Here is a 16,988-nt window from a genome sequence, read left to right as displayed (position 1 = left end):
GCTTTGGCCTGGCCCAGCACTTGTTGTTGTGGCCACCTGGGTAGAGAACCAGCAGATGGAAGACTCTCTCTCTCTCTCTCTTCCCTCTTTTTGTCTTTCTCTTTATCTCTCGTTGTGTTTCCCTCTTTCTGTCTCTCCCTCTCACTCTGTAACTCTGACTTCCAAGTAAATAAATAAATCTTAAAAAAGAAACTCACTAGTCAAAGTATCCAAACAAATTCAGAATACTTTAAAATTGTAAACATGGTTAGTAAACCATTTATATCCTTAGTGTGGAGAATAAAAACACATTAAAATGTTAAGAGATAGGCAATATAATAAGACTTAATATTTAGCAACAAAAATTCAAAATGTGGGAAGGAATGGAGCAGAAATGCAGAGTTATTTATTAGGATTTCTTAGGTCTTTGTTTTTTGTTACTCTGGGGAAAAAGAGGGAGTAACTACAATGAAAATACAAAACAAGCATCAATATGGCAGTAGTAAGACCTTAGTTACAAACAGGGAAACAAATCCAGAGCTGTGCATGATATTTTGGCCCATGGTGTCTCAGATTCATTCTTAGGGAACTGAGAACTTCATCTTCCAAAATGTCAAAAATATTAGATTATGTCCCCAACTCCTGCAACATGAATGCAGCACACCAGGGTTTGTGGGGGACAATCCATACAGTCATCTGACCTACAACAACAGACTGGCAGGGAACCCAGGCACCAATAGCTGGGTCATAGCACTCTCTGGTATTATGATTCCAAAACCATATAAACCACCAGATAAGCCACTGATGTCCTACGTGCAGTTTATCAGAAAAGTCTTGGACAAAGTAAAAGCTCCTAATCATAACCAAAAATTATGGGAGATTGGAAACATTACTTAGGCATGTAGCAAGATCTCACTGATGCATTTAAATGGTTATGAAACAGAAAGGTAGAGTACAATAAAAATCTATGAAGGTTGATCATAATTCCTATGCATACCTTGGTTATACCAATGCAAAAAATCATGCAGAAGCTGCTTTAGAGGAAAAGAGTCAAAAGAGACAGTCTCAAATGGAGAAAGGAGAATCTTACATGAGCATTCAGCATACTGAGGATCCATATGATAATGATGATGGCTTTTCATTGAAGCATACAGCCACTGTCCATTTCCAAAAAAATCACCACCTCATCAGTGAAACCCATAGTAAGAACGTGGCACCAGACATTCGGTCAGTTGTCACAGTAGCTACAATACAAGTCCTTAAATGACAGGTCCAGTTTGTAATGATTGATCAGTAGAAACTAGAAGCTAAACTTCTTCAAATAGATAAATGATGCTAGGAAAAGAAAAGGAAATTCCTGGAAAGCACATATTCATTTAAAAATAGGAGTATGTTTGGACAAATTTGCAGCTGAAATTTCATAGGCAGAAGGAAAAGTTCATAAAAGGCAGGAGGGGAAGGGCCAGCGCTGTGCTGCAGTAAGTTAAAGCCCCAGCAGGCAACTCAGGCATCCCATATTGGCGCCTGTTCGAATCCAAGCAGTTCCACATTAGATCTGGCTCCCTGCTAATGGGCCTGGGAAAGCAGCGGAGGGTGATCCAAGTGATTGGGCTCCTGTGCCTGTGTGGGAACCCAGAAAAAGTTCCAGGAACCTGGCTTCAGATTGGCTCAGCTCTAGGCAGCCATTGCTGCCATTTGGAAAGTGAACCAGTGGAAGAAAGGCCTCTCTCTCTCTCTCTCTCTCCCTCCCTTTCTCTGTAACTCTGTCTTTCAAAATAAATAAAATGAATCTTTTTAAAAAAGCATCTTTAAACGGTAAAGTCACTAGTTTAGGGGGCTGACACTGTGGCGTAGTGGGCTAAGCCTCCACATTTGGGGCCAGAATACTGAATACCATATGGGCCCTGGGTCGAATCCAAGCTGCTCCTCTTCCGATCCAGCCAGCTCTCTGCTATGGACTGGGAAAGCAGTAGAAGATGGCCCAAGTGCTTGGGCCTCTACTCCCATGTGAGACACCTAGAAGAAGCTCCTGGCTTTGGATAAGCTCAGCTTCGGCTGTTGTGACCATCTGGGGAGTGAACCAGAGGAGGGAAGATCTTTCTCTTTCTCTCTCTCTTTCTCTCTCTCTAATACATAAATAAAATATTTTTTAAAAATCACAAGTTTTTTTTTAAAGGCAGGAGGTGAGAAAGAAGCATCCAAGCAAGCTGAGAGCACTCAGAGCAGTATTATTCCTGAGAAAGAAAAAATGATGAACAAAGCCAAGGGAAAGAAAGATAACACACCTTGAAGAAATGACAGAGAGCCAACATAAAGGTGAAAAAGGCATATCTCCTGAGTACAAGGAAAGCACGCAGGAGAAGGTCAACAGTATGGCTGGGGAAAGAACCAGTGGTAATAACAGTGGAGGAGCCACCAACAGATCCCATACCAGAAACATTGTGGCACAGCAGGTTAAGCTGCCACCTGCAATGTTGGAAACACTCATGGAATGCTGGTTTGAGTTCTGGTTACTCTATTTCCCATCCAGCTCCCTACTGATGCATACTGGGAAAGCAGTGGAAGATGGCCCAAGTACTTGGACTCCTGCCAACCCACATGGGAGACCAGGATGGAATTCTTGAGTCCTGAATTTGACCTGGGTTTTTTCTGGCCATGGTAGCCACTGGAAGATCCGTCTCTCCCTTTTTGTCACTGTGCCTTTCAAATAAATAAAATATTTTTTAAAAAAGAAGAAAAAATGCTAACTTGTTTTATGTATACTGAATATTTTTCTTTAATAAAAATGGGTTTTGCTTTACAAAAAATGACTATCTATTAATAATTACCTTAAATATCAGTGGATTAAATTTTCTGATTAAAAGATGTAGAGTGGCAAATACACTTAAAAGATAAAAACAAGACCCAACTAAATGCTGACTTAAAGAAGCTCATTTCACTTACAAGGACACACATAAACTGAAAGTGAAAGGAAAAACAAGAGATTCCTTGTAAATGAAACCAAAAAGACAGCAGTAGTCATACTTCCCAGATAACATGTATTTAATTAAACACAATAAAAAAAGACCATGAAGCTCATTACATAATGATAAACCAAGAGAAAATAACACTTGAAAAAAATATTTGCATCTGTTATTGGAGTACCCAAATATATAAAGCCAATATTGATAGACATAAAGAGTGATATACTCCAAAACAATAATAGTAGGGAACTTTCACACTTCATTTTCAGAAATAGAAAATCATCTGGACAGAAAATTAACACAGAAACAGCATAGTAAATCCCACACTAGATCAATTGGACATAATAGACACTAACTCACTAACTGAATTTTCCAATAGACGACTGCAGAACATATATTCTTCTCAATAATACATAGAAAATTTTCCAGGATAGATCATATGACAGGTCACAAAACAAGTATCAACAAATTTAAAAAAAAATAAAAATCATACCGAGTATCTTTTCTGACCTCAATGCAACAAAAGTAAAAATAAAATGAAGAACTTTGGAAACAACAGAAATACACAGAAATTAAATGATTACTCTTAAACAACCAATGGCTCAAGGCAGAAATTAGGGAAAAAATTTAAAAATTTATTGAAACAAATGAAAATGGAAACACATAACACCAAAACCTATGAAATAGAGCAAAAACAGTACTTTGAAGGAAGTTACAGTAGTAAAAGCCCACATCCCCCCCAAAATGTCAAATAAACTACTATCACTACACCTCAAGGAACTAGAATAATACATCCAAAGCTGGTAGAAGGAAAGAAATAAAACTCGAGTACAAATGACATATAAACAAAAATGCAAAAAAACAAGAGTTGACTCTGAAAATATAAACATAATAGATAAATATGTAGCTAGACTAGCCTAGAAAAAAGAGAAAGATTCAAATATATAGAATCAGAGATAAAAATGGAAACATTACAACTGACACCACAGAAATAGGAAGGATTGTTAGAGATTATCACGAACAACTTTATGACAACAAATCTAACAATCCAGAAGACATGGGCACATTCTTGGATGCATGCACCTCACCAAGATTGAATCATGAGGAAACAGTATATCTAAACAGACCAGTGAAGACTAGCAAAATTGATTAAATAAAATATCTCCTATCAAAGAAAAGACCAGGACCAGGACCAGATGGTTTCATTGCTGACTTCTACCACACATTTAAATAACAATTAACATGAACCCATGTTAAATTATTTCACAATATAAAAAAAGAAAGACTTTTTTCAAATTAATTTTAGGAGACCAGCATTAGCTTGATACCAAAACTAGACAAAGACACTAAAAAAAGAAAGAGAGAGGGAGAGAAGAAGAAAGCAAGCCATGAACGCAACCTGATGAACATATATGCAGAAATCTTCAACAAAATACTAGTAAATTGAATCCAACAACGCATTAAAAAGATTATTCACAATGATCAAGTGGGATTCATCCCAAAGATGCAAGGATTGTTTCACATATGCAAATCATTAAATGTGATACTACACATAAACAAAATGAAGGACAAAAATCATATGATTATCTCAATAGGTGCAGAAAAGTCATTTGATAAAATTCAACATGAATAAATTTAATGGAAATAAATTTAACCAAAGAAGCAAAAGATCTACAAAATGAAAACTATAAATCATGGATTAAAATGGAAGAGGATACAAAGAAATGGAAAACATCCTGTGTTCATGGATAGGAAGAATCAATATTCTTAAAATGTGCATATGTACCCAAAGCGATTTACAGATTCAATATAATCCTTATCGAAATTGCAATAACATCTTTCACAGAACTAGAAAAAAAAACGCTAGTAAAATTTGTATGGAACCACAAAAGACCCTGGATACCAAAAGCAATCTTGACCAAAAAAAAAACAAAGCAGGAGCCAACTTTAAAATATATTAAAGGGGAGTCAGGCTGTGGCACCGGCATGCCCTGTGGGCACTGATTGGAGTCTTGGCTGCTCCACTTCCAATCCAGCTCTCTGCTATGGCCTGGGGAAGCAGTAGAAGATGGTCCAAGCCCTTGGGCCCCTACACCCACGTGGGAGACCTGGAAGAAGTTCCTGGCTCCTGGCTTCGGATCAGCCCGACATTAAGGCCAACTGGGGATTGAGCCAGCGGATGGAAGACCTCTCTCTCTCTCTCTGCCTCTCCTCCTCTATCTGTGTAACTCTGACTTTCAAATAAATAATAAATCTTTTTAAAAATATATTAGAGACTGGCATTGTGGTGTAGTGGATTAAACCATAACCTGCAATGCCAGTGTGGGGAGCAACTCGGACTAGACTAAGTTACTGGAATTAAGACTTATTCTATGCATCTGCTCTCCCACAATATGGCGCTGGGAGAGGAGGAAACAGCTTTTACACAGCTGCCTCTTGCCAACTTGAGTGATGACCTCCAGGAGCTGATCCTGCTCCTGATTGGAGGAGAGCAGTGTACTCGGCGTGTGGGCAGCCGAGTTGGGATTGGCGGAAGAGGACTATAAAGGAGGAGAGAGACAACATGCACCAGGGAACATCTATCTGAAGGAACACCTGTGCAGCCCCCGAGAGAGCCGGCCAGCGGTGTGCCGCTCCCCCGCGGAAGTAGGGAAAGTGGGTAGGGGGAACCGCCCTTCCACGGAGGTGGAAGGGTCGGTAGCCAACCCAGGAAGAACCAGCAGCAAACCCGGGGAGGGCCGAGCAGACAAAAGAACAGCGCAGGGTCCTGTGTCGTTCCTCCACGAAGACGGGGAGCGACAGCCAGCATCTCCTACAGGCACTGATTTATGTCCTGACTGCTCCGCTTTTGACCCAGCTTCCTGCTAATGTGCCTAAGAAAGCAGCAGAAAATGGCCTAAGTTCTTGGGCTCCTGCATCCAAGTGGGAGGCCTGGAAGAAGTTCCTGGCTACTGGCTTTAGCCTGGCCTAGTTCCAGCCATTGTGGCCATTTGCTTAAAGCAGTGGATGCAAAATCAAACACTCTCTATATTTCCCTCTGTAATTCTGCCTTTCAAATAAATAAATAAATATTTTAAAAGTTTAAAAATATATTAGAAATCTATAATAATTAAAACAGTATGATATTTTTTAAAAAAATCCATAGATCAATGGAATAGAATAGAGACCTTAAAAGCAAAGCCAGGCCGGCGCCGCGGCTCACTAGGCTAATCCTCCGCCTTGCGGCGCCGGCACACCGGGTTCTAGTCCCGGTCAGGGCACTGGATTCTGTCCCAGTTGCCCCTCTTCCAGGCCAGCTCTCTGCTGTGGCCAGGGAGTGCAGTGGAGGATGGCCCAAGTCCTTGGGCCCTGCACCCCATGGGAGACCAGAATAAGTACCTGGCTCCTGCCATTGGATCAGCGCGCAGGCTGCGGCGGCCATTGGAGGGTGAACCAATGGCAAAGGAAGACCTTTCTCTCTCTCACTGTCCACTCTGCCTGTCCAAAAAAAAAAAAAAACAAAAAAACAAAAAAAAAAAAAAAAAAAAAAAAAAAACAAAAAACAGCAAATCTAGGGCCTGGCGCTGTGGCGCAGTGGGTTAAAGGCCTGGCCTGAAGCGCCAGCATCCCATATGGGCACCAGTTCTAGTCCCAGCTGCTCCTCTTCTGATCCAGCTCTCTGCTAATGACCTGGGAAAGCAGTAGAAGATTGCCCAAGTCCTTGGGCCCCTGCACCTGCATGGGAGACCTGGAAGAAGCTCCTGGCTCCTGGCTTCGGATCAGCATAGCTCCAGCCATTGCAGCCATCTGGGGAGTGAGCCAGAGGATGGAAGACCTCTCTCTCTGTCTCAACCTCTCTCTGTAACTCTGTTTTACAAATAAAATAAAATAAGTATTTTTAAAGAAAGCAAATCTATAGCCAACTGATCTTATACAAGGTGCTAAGAACAGGTATTGGAAAATGATAATCTTTTTAAGCAACAGTGCTGAGAAAATTGGATATCCAATGTAGAATAATGAAACTAGTTCTTAATCTTTTTCCACACACAAAAATCAACTCAAAATGTGTTAAGTACCTAAATATAAGTCTTGAAAATTCAGGGCATTGAAATTTCAAGGATTTTCTGGATCAGACCCCAAAAGCATAGAGAATAAAAGCAAAACTGAATAAATGGGATTTTGTCAAACCAAATAACTTACGCACTTAAAAGGAAAAAAATCAACAGAGTGAAATGGCAACCTGGAAAATGGAAGAAAATATTTGCAAGATACACATCTGATAAGGGGTAACATCCAGAATATTAAGGAACTCAGGTAAATAGCAAATAAATAAATAAATAAATATCCAATAAAAGAAACAGTAGATCTAAACATACATTTCTCTTTTTCTAAAAAAAGATTTATTTATTTATTTATTTGAAAGGCAGAGAGGGGAGACAGAGAAAGAGATCTTCCATCTGTTGGTTCACTCCCAAAATGGCCACAACAGCTGGAGTTGGGCTGATCTGAAGCCAGGATCCAGGAGCTTCTTCCAAGTCTCCAATGTGGGTGCAGGAGCCCAAGGACTTGGGCCTCCAAATCTCCAATGTGGGTGCAGAGACCCAAAGATTTGGGCCATTTTCCACTGCCTTGTCAGGTGTGGGGAGCAACTCGGACTATACTGTTACTGGAATTAAGACTTATTCTATGCATCTGCTCTCCCACAATATGGCGCTGGGAGAGGAGGAAACAGCTTCTACACAGCTGCCTCCAGTTCAACCAATAAACAGCAGGACCTGCTCCTGATTGGAGGAGAGCAGCGTACTCAGCGTGTGGGTAGCAGAGTTGGGATTGGTGGAAGAGGACTACAAAGGAGGAGAGAGACACCATGCACCAGGAACATCTATCTGAAGGAACACCTGTGCAGCCCCCCAGCGAGCTGGCCGGTGGTGTGCCGCTCCCCCGCAGAAGTGGGGAAAGTGGCTAGGGGGAACCGCCCTTCCACGGAGGTGGAAGGGTCGGTAGCCAACCCGGAAAGAACCAGCAGCAAACCCGGGGAGGGCCGAGCAGACAAAAGAACAGCGCAGGGTCCTGTGTCGTTCCTCCACGAAGACGGGGAGCGACAGTCAGGCACATTAGAAGGGAGCTGGATCAGAAGTGGAGCAGCCAGGACCCAAGCCAGTGCCTATATGCAGTGCTGGCATTGTAGGCCGACCCCATAAACAGACATTTCTTTAAAGGAAGACATGAAAATGGCCAAGAGGTACCTGAAAAAAATATTCAATATCACTAATCATCAGGGAAATGAATAGCAAAACCACAATGAGATACCACCTCACATCAGTCAGCTAGCCTATTATCAAAAAGACAAAAGATAACAGGTATTGGTGAGGATGTGAAGAAAATAGAACAATAAAAATGGTCGTTGGGAATGTAAATTAGTACAGCTATTTTGGGAAAGAGTGTGGAGTTTCAAAAAAAAAAAAAAAAAAAGAACTGCCATAATATCCAGGAATCCCACTACTGTCATATACCCATGGGAAATTAAATCCATGTTTATTGTAACACTAATCACAATAGCCAAGAAATGGAAACAACCTAATTAGCCATCCTGCTGAATGGATAAAGAAAATGTGGTATATATACACAACAAATATTGTTCAACCATGTAAAAGTGAAATATTATTTGCAACAAGACTGATGGAACTGGAAGTCATGATTTTTTAACTGTAAAAAGGATTTACTTCATTATGACTTTAAGTGAAATAATCCAAGCACAGAAAGTCAAATATGACATGATCTCACTCTTTTTTTTTTTTATTTGACAGGTAGAGTTATAGACAGTGAGAGAGAGAGAGACAGAAAAGTCTTCCTTCTGTTGGTTCACTCTTCAAATGGCTGCTATGGCCAGCGCTGCGCCGATCCGAAGCCAGGAGCAAAGGTCTTCTTCCTGGTCTCCCATGTGGGTGCAGGGACCCAAGCACCTGGGCCATCCTCCACTGCTTTCCCAGGCCACAGCTGACAGCTGGACTGGAAGAGGAGCAACCGGGACTAGAACCCGGCACCCATATGGGATGCCGAAGCGGCAAGGCGGAGGATTAACCAAGTGAGCCACGGCGCCGTCCCCAATCTCATTCTTTTATGAAGTCTGAAAAATAGATCATCTCACAGAAGTTAAAAATACAATATGGTTACAAGAGGTTGGAGAGGAAAATGGGGATTGACGGATGGGGAAAGGTTGATTGATGAGTACTGTGTCATAACTAGATAGCAGTAGAAAATTCTGGCATACTCTCCCACAGTAGCATGACTATAAACAATGTTAATGTACTGTGTATTTTTTATTTAAAAAACTGGAAATATCATTATGGGTGGTTTCACTATAAAGGAAAGTTTAATGTTTAAAAGGATAAATATATTTACTCCGGACATTACACAATGTATACATGTAACATCACATAGTACCCTCTAAATATGCAGAATTTTGTATGTCTCTTAAACTTTTAATAAAACATTTAAAAGAAAAGAAAAAGAGAAACTGCTTACATAGAAATTTTCATGGGAAATGTGCAATATGAACAAATTATGCATTTTTAAAAATTATATCAAAACAAACTTATTTTTAAAATATTTTTCCACAAACTTTTTGAAGTTCTGTTGTATTGTTGCATCATTAATTATTCCCGAGGTTTATTAATCTTTAGAAAGAGACAAATCTTTAGGGGGCCAGTGCTGTGGTATAGTAGGTTAAGCCTCTGCCTGCAGTGTGACATCCCTTATGGGCGCTGGTTCGAGTCCCAGCTACTCCATTCTGATCCAGCTCTCTGCTAACGGCCCGGGAAAGCAATGGAAGATGTTCCAAGTCCTTGGGCCCCTGCACCCACTTGGGAGACCCAGAAGAAGCTCCTGGCTCCTGGCTTCAGATCATTTCAGCTCTGGCAGTTGTGGTCATTTGGGTAGTGATCCAGAGGATGGAAAACCTCTCTCTCTGTCTTTCCCTCTCTATCTGTAACTCTACCCTCAAATAAGTAAATAAAAAGTCTATTACATCTTGTCTGAATTAGAAGTTTAATTTATATTTTGAAAGCATCACTTTGGTAGCCCCTTGCAATTGATTATGTAGAATCTATTGAAGGTGAATATAGGGATGTGAGGAAAGTAAGCAGAACATTACTACTAGAGTAAATCAGATAACCGCTGGTTGTGTTTTAAACTGGAGTGGTTGAAAAGGAGATGGCAAACAAATGAATTAATTAAAGATATCTTGGAGACAAAAGAGATTCATTGACTGTTGATGCTGAGAATTTCCGGCATGAGCAATTGAATAGATGGTAGTATCACTTAACTATCAAAAGTAATTCCTTATGTTCCTACTTGGAGCAAACACACCACAAAAATAGATCTCTTTCTGAAATACACAGGCTCTAAGCTTCCATTCCTTGACCTGGGGCAGGATTACACACTCCGAAACATGCCCTATCCTACTTACCATTCCCAGTCTCCTGATGCATGCAAATTACAGCCATTAATTAACTGAAGTCTCCAGAACGTACTTGGTTTTCATTAACCTCCACATTAATACAGGCCAAAAGTGTTCTGCTGCTGCTAGGTTCATTGATTCTTCAATTGATTAAATATTCTACTGACACTTGGATAACAAGCAATCTAACCCTTTCCACTCCCTCTTACATTTCTGAGATTTCCAGTAAAGCTATCTAGAAAGCCACTGACCATTAAACTAAGATGAATTAGAGGTTTTTTGCCTGTGTTTCCCATCCATATTTCAACTTTATATAGCCAATGAACACCAGCACTGTGGGTTTCCACAGGTGATCTGCAAGGATTGCTAACAAGATGAACAGGTTGCTGTGAAGACAGGGAAATTGGAAAAAATAGGAGTGAGAAAGATGGAGATCAGTGAAGGTTTCCAAGATATAGGAGGATGGAAAAGGTAACAAAGATGAATACTTGAATCCCTACCCAACTTCTAGGTGAATAGGCTTAGATAAAATCACTTAATCTTCAAGAGTGTTTGTTTACTCAAATGTAAAAAGAATAGCACCCTACTAGAACTGAAACAAGTCAAATTCAATTGAAAACTACAATGCTTTGTAAAGTGTAAATCACTATGCATTTAAGTTATCATCTTACTCTCCCTGATGCCTCTTAAATTTTCCACTTACCATGCGGAACAGTATTATGGATTCTGTAGTAGGGTGATCCATCTTACCTCATCCTTATTGTACTCATCTGTACTCATCTGTACAAGGTTTCACAGAGGCTCAAATTCACACATGACAAAAGAAAATTGCCATAAACTACAGCAGTTATAGAGGAAATCACTTTCTCCTGTAAAGAGGCCCCCCAGACAAGTACAGCTCTCATATTCCAACTGCCATAAAAGGGTCCACCAGATATATACCCACCTCTCCTTGCCCAGTGTATAGGTGGGAGTCTAGTCTCAGCCTTCTACCTCCATCTGGATTTTCTCCTTGGCATTCAGAAAAATGTACCACCTATGAGATATCCCCTTTTCTAGGATAGCACCCTTTGAGACTTCTGAGATGGCATCCAAAGCACAAATCTATAGGTTCCACAAAGATAGGCAGACCCTTAAGAGGACCTCTTACACTCCAAGTGTTTTGTGATGCAGTCATTCACACCTCCAGAAACTGCAGGGACCATCAAAATCACCAAATTCAGCCTTTTGGTTTATAATAACTACTTTAATGGAAAGTATTTGTTGCCTAAAATGCAGACAGGCCACTTAACACTCCCTTCAGTGTTATTATGTAGGAACTTGCAGGACTGGTTTACTGAGGAGCTTCTGGCTCCAGAGTTTGTGGGTACTCATGGCAGCAACAACCCAATCACTCCCTTCTCCAAAGTAGTTCACTGCCAAGGAGAATCAAAACACAATTTGGAGTCCAAATTCCCACCTTACTTCTATTTCCCCTTCAGGCCTATGTGCTTGGTCCTTAGTTTATTTGTTGGTTATCTTCACAGCTCACTTGACTTCAGTTCAAAGTGAATTTACCTAGGTTCTGGAGAGCAGCAGAAAGCTAATCAATGAGTTTTTCCTTTGGTATCTGCTTTTAGAAAAGGATCAGTTTCTGAGAATTTGAAGATTTTCTGAGTGTTGCGGGGGTCACATGACCTAGCTGTTGAAATTTGTGATGTAGGGTGCTAGGAAACACTCCCAGGTGCCCTAGTGGGACAAAGAAATGAAATAAAAAGTGAAAGTATATAATTTCCATGTAAATAAATAAGTGAAGACATAGCCAGATGATTTTGGTTCTCTCCTCTGCTTCATCATCACCCATATCCCTCTGATGGGGGACTAGCGTCTAGTCCATGGCTTCCTTAGGAGTGCATTCCAGATGTGCATCCTGAGCATATTTCCAGGCTCCAGCTGTTACTGCTTGAGAGACAGAAGTTTGAAGCTGTCATCCAGGATAGATCTCCTGTTGCGTCGCAGCTTTCTCTGCCGATGCTGGTACCAGACGACACCACCAAGAGCCAGAGCAATAAGCAGGAGTATGGAACCCGCGGCAATCAAAACAGAAAACAGCATTTCAACATCCTTTATGGGGATCTCCATGCCCAGCATCCTCACTTTGCCTTCTCCAGTGTCTCTGAAAACCGATGCTGAAATGAAGGAAGAGGAAAATGAATACCTGGTACAAAGAATACTCAAAAGGTTCTCTTTTTGCAATCATCTCCTGGAGAAACACATGCATCCAAATAGAACAGCAGATCTTTACCAATCATTCAAGCAAACAGCTGATAGACATAGTTTGATAGGTTAGAGAGAGAGAAAAATCATGTTCCAGCTGGAAGGGTTCTTGAGAATCACTGAGGCCGCAATCTGCCCGTGGCAAGGACTAAGACTCAGAGTATTATGACGTTTGATACATTTCCTCAAATATCTAAAAGCTTGTGATGCAGAAAAAAATGAATTAAATCTGATCTGCATGGCTTCAGAGGGTTGAACTGGAAGGAATATGGGAAACACACCAGAAATCAGTGTGACTCATTCGTCTAGTTTATTAGTGCTCATTTTGAATATTAGACCATGACAATAGCTTGCCACTGTACTGTCCAGGCTCTCACTTCTGTGGGTCATATTAACACTGATGTCACAGAGATCATTCCAACTGAAATGATAGCATTAGTTCCTAACATACAAAAATTTAATTGTCCCCAGTTTATTTGCAGAGTCAAGTTCAAATTTTTAAGCCAGACATTCCAATTCTCACAATCAAGCTGTAGCCTACCTTTGTGGCCTTACCTGCTACTCTCTTCAGTCACAGTAACTCATTTTATTGTCCATAACAGGTGATTCTCTTTCAAGCTTCTGAGTCTTTACCTAAATGCATTTTCCTCTTACTCCTAATATGTCTAGCCCCAGCTTAAATGCTACATGTCTCTGCAAAGTTTTCTTCAATTTGGTTTGACAAGGAATGGCCCTTTCCTCTGTGTTCTCAAAGTGCCTACTCTTTGTATTCCCATAATTACTTATTATGTGACCTTGGGCTACGTGACCTAACATCTCACTTCCTGCTTAAACTTCAGTTTCATCTTTTATAAGATAGGTATACCTAACACAGAAGCTTATTGCCAAGTTCAAGTGAGTTCACATTTACAAAACATTCAGCATAACAGCTGGAAGATAATAAGAATACAATAAATATTAGCTGTTACTGTTCATCACTTTGGTAAAACACATAGCATCCAGCACAGCAATTATTGTTTCTGTATCTCATCCCGTTTTTAGACACCAGAAAGTAGTAGCTATATCTTACTTGTTTTGGTATTTGGCTTCTGTTTGATGAATATATAAGTGGATGAATGAATGTTCTAACAGAGCTGAGAGAAGCTGGGACAGAAGTTCAAACAGAAGCCAGAAAACATCCTGGTTCTAAGTTTATATTCTACTACTTACTCCTCTTGTGATCTTGGATCAATCTCTTCCCATCTTTCAGTTCCTCATGTAAAAAATTAATGAGTTATAGTAGGTCAGAAGTTTTGGTGTAGTTTTCCCCATTGTGCAAATATTTTAACAAATGAGAGCTGATGAGGAACACCTAAATGGAAGATCTCTGCGAGTGAGATCTCAGTGGTAACAACAGGGCTATCAAAGAAGGAGGTACCTTTCTCTGAAGGGAGGAGAGAACTTCCACTTTGACTATGACCCTGTCAGAATAAGATCGAAGTCGGCGAACTCAAAAGGCTTCCATAGCCTTGGCAACTCATGACTAGAGCCTAGGGAGATTACTGACACCATAAACAAGAGTGTCAAATTGTTAAGTCAACAACAGGAGTCACTGTGTACTTACTTCTCATGTGGGATCTGTCCTTAATGTGTTGTCCAATGTGAAGTAATGCTATAACTAATACTGAAACAGTATTTTACACTTTGTGTTTCTGTGTGGGTGCAAACTGATGAAACCTTTACTTAATATATACTGAATTGATCTTCTGTATATAAAGATAATTGAAAAGGAATCTTGATGTGAATGGAATGGGAGAGGGAGTGGGAGATGGGAGGGGTGTGAGTGGGAGGGAAATATGGGGGCGGAAGCCATTGCAATCCATTAACTGTACTTTGAAAATTTATATTTACTAAATAAAAATTAAAAAAAAAATGACACTCTTGTTTGTGATATCAGTGATTGTCGCTCCCCCTCTTCGTGGAGGAACGACACAGGACCCTGCGCTGTTCTTTCTGTCTGCTCGGCCCTCCCCGGGTTTGCTGCTGGTTCTTCCCGGGTTGGCTACTGTCCCTTCCACCTCCGTGGAAGGGCAGTTCCCCCTGGCCACATTCCCCACTTCCGCAGGGGAGCGGCACACCGCCGGCCGGCTCTTCTCGGGGGCTGCACAGGCGTTCCCCTTAGATGTTCCCCATAGATGTTCCTCGTGCATGCCGTCTCTCTCCTCCTTTATAGTCCTCCTCCGCCAATCCTAACTCGGCTGCCCACACGCCGAGTACGCTGCTCTCCTCCAATCAGGAGCAAGTCCTACAGTTTATTGGTTGAACTGGAGGCAGCTGTGCGGAAGCTGTTTACTTCTCTCCCAGCGCCATATTGTGGGAGAGCAGATGCATAGAATAAGTCTTAATTCCAGTAACTCAGTCTAGTCCGGTTGCTCCCCACAAGTGATCACCTGAGGCTCTTGTCGTGGGCTGCCAAAGGCTATGGAAGCCACTTGAGTTCACAAACTCCAACACTATTTAGACAGGCCATGGTTGGGGTGGGGGTTCTCTCCTCCCTGCAGAGAGGGGTTTCTCCCTCTTTGGCGGCCCCTTATTTCCACTGGGATCTCACTCACAGAGATCTTTCATGTAGGTCATTTTTTGCCATAGTGTCTCAGCCTTCCATGCTTGAAATACTCTCATGCAGCTGTGGCCATTGTGGCCATCTGGGGAGTGAGCCAGTGGATGGAAGGCCTCTCTTTGCCTCTCTTCTCTCCATGTAACTCTACCTTTCAAATAACTAAATAACTATTTAAAGAAAATATTTAAAATGTCTAAGTTTGGCTGGTGCCGTGGCTCACTAGGCTAGTCCTCCGCCTGCGGTGCCGGCACCCCGGATTCTGTCCCGGTTGTTCCTCTTCCAGTCCAGCTCTCTGCTGTGGCCCGGGAGGGTAGTGGAGTATGGTCCCAGTGCTTGGGCCCTGCACCTGCATGGGAGACCAGGAGGAAGCACCTGGCTCCTGGCTTCAGATCGGCACAGCGCGCCAGCCGTAGCGGCCATTTAGGGGGTGAACCAGCGGAAGGAAGACCTTTCTCTCTGTCTCTCTCTCTCTCACTGTCTAACTCCGCCTGTCAAAAATAAATAAATAAAATGTCTAAGTTTTTTTTCTATTTATCAGTTTGAAAGTCTCTTTTATCAGAGGTTGGTGCTGTGGCATGGCTGACTGGAGCTATCGCCTGTGAGGTTGGCCTCCCATATGGGCACTGATTCCTGTGCCAGCTGATCCACTTCTGATCCAGCTCCCTGCTGATGCACCTAGAAAAGGCAGTGGAGGATGGCCCGGGTGTCTGGGCCCCTGCTACACGTGTGGGAGACCTGGATGAAGCTCCTGGCTCCTGGTTTCAGCCTGGCTTAGCCCTGGCTGTTGTGGCTATCTGTGGCGTGGGCCAGTGGATGCACGATCTCTCTGTTCTCTCTGCAATTCTGACTTTCAAATAAATAAATAATTTTTAAAAGCCTCATATTAATTCTTTAAAGACATTAAATAATATTCATTGATCCCAAAAAAGACTGTAAAATTCAAGGATATTTATTCATGTGAATATTTGTGTGTACTAGGGAAAAAGTTGTAGCTAATTCTGTAACTAATATTGCTCAATAATTCAAGCTTATTCTTAAAAAGCCTTATTTTACTCCTTGATGTTAATTAATGCCTTTAAAACATACATCCAAAAAATTCTTCTATTTACCTACCTTAAGTTATATAGTTTGGAAAGTTATAATCTTTATGATTTAGGATCTTTTACTAATAGCTAGTAAGGTCATTATGGCAAAGGTCCAATAGTTGCATATTAGAAAAATTAACTGAAGTGTAGAAGACAAATTTTCTAAAGTTAAAATGATATAATAGTTTCTCATTTTAAAATATTGAATAAGAATCTATACTAAGGTTTAGTTTAATGGCTTTGGGGAAGTTTAAAAGTTATCATTAGCTGTTACATTTCTTTAGCTTTCTTAGTTTTAAAAGAATACTTCATAATTTTTCAAGCTTTTTCTGTTATATGTATTTTATGTATTTGTAAAGTAGAGCTACAGAGAGAAAAGGAGGGAGAGATAGAAAGAGAGAGAGAGAGAGATCTTCTATCTACTTGTTCACTCCCCGGGTGGCCGCGGCAGCCAGAGCTGAGCCAGTCTGTGGCAGGGAGCCTGGAGCTTCTTCCAGGTCTCTCACGTTGGTGGCAGGGGCCAATCACTTGGGCCATCCTCTATTGCTTTCCCAGGCAAATTATCACAGAGCTGGATCAGAAGTGGAGCAGCTGGAACTCGACCCTGTGCCCATATTGGATGCCAATGTAGCAGGTGGTGGCTTTACTGGCTACACCACAGCGCCAGC

The 16,988-nt window shown here is 41.3% G+C and overlaps 1 protein-coding gene and 1 pseudogene across 3 annotated transcripts in view; one reads left to right on the top strand and one right to left on the bottom strand.

Moving 5' to 3' along the window:
* Nucleotides 1–11,548, top strand: part of LOC100339270 (SWI/SNF-related matrix-associated actin-dependent regulator of chromatin subfamily E member 1-like) — a 68,335-nt pseudogene extending 56,787 nt beyond the window's left edge.
* HEPH (hephaestin) overlaps nt 9,276–16,988 on the bottom strand; it is an 88,591-nt gene continuing 80,878 nt past the window's right edge. For all 3 annotated transcript variants that reach the window (XM_051827141.3, XM_051827142.3, XM_008272725.5), the window contains exon 21: nt 9,276–12,548. In XM_051827141.3, coding sequence (XP_051683101.1) covers nt 12,316–12,548 — 233 coding nt within the window. In that variant the 3' untranslated portion in view covers nt 9,276–12,315. The remainder of the gene's footprint in view (nt 12,549–16,988) is intronic.

The sequence above is a fragment of the Oryctolagus cuniculus genome, chromosome X (assembly GCF_051225735.1).
Source record: "Oryctolagus cuniculus isolate XC-2025 breed Fujian yellow rabbit chromosome X, ASM5122573v1, whole genome shotgun sequence".
In the NCBI taxonomy this organism is placed as follows: Eukaryota; Metazoa; Chordata; class Mammalia; order Lagomorpha; family Leporidae; genus Oryctolagus; species Oryctolagus cuniculus.
Note: the sequence above shows the minus strand (reverse complement) of the source record. Positions and strands in the feature narration are given on the sequence as shown.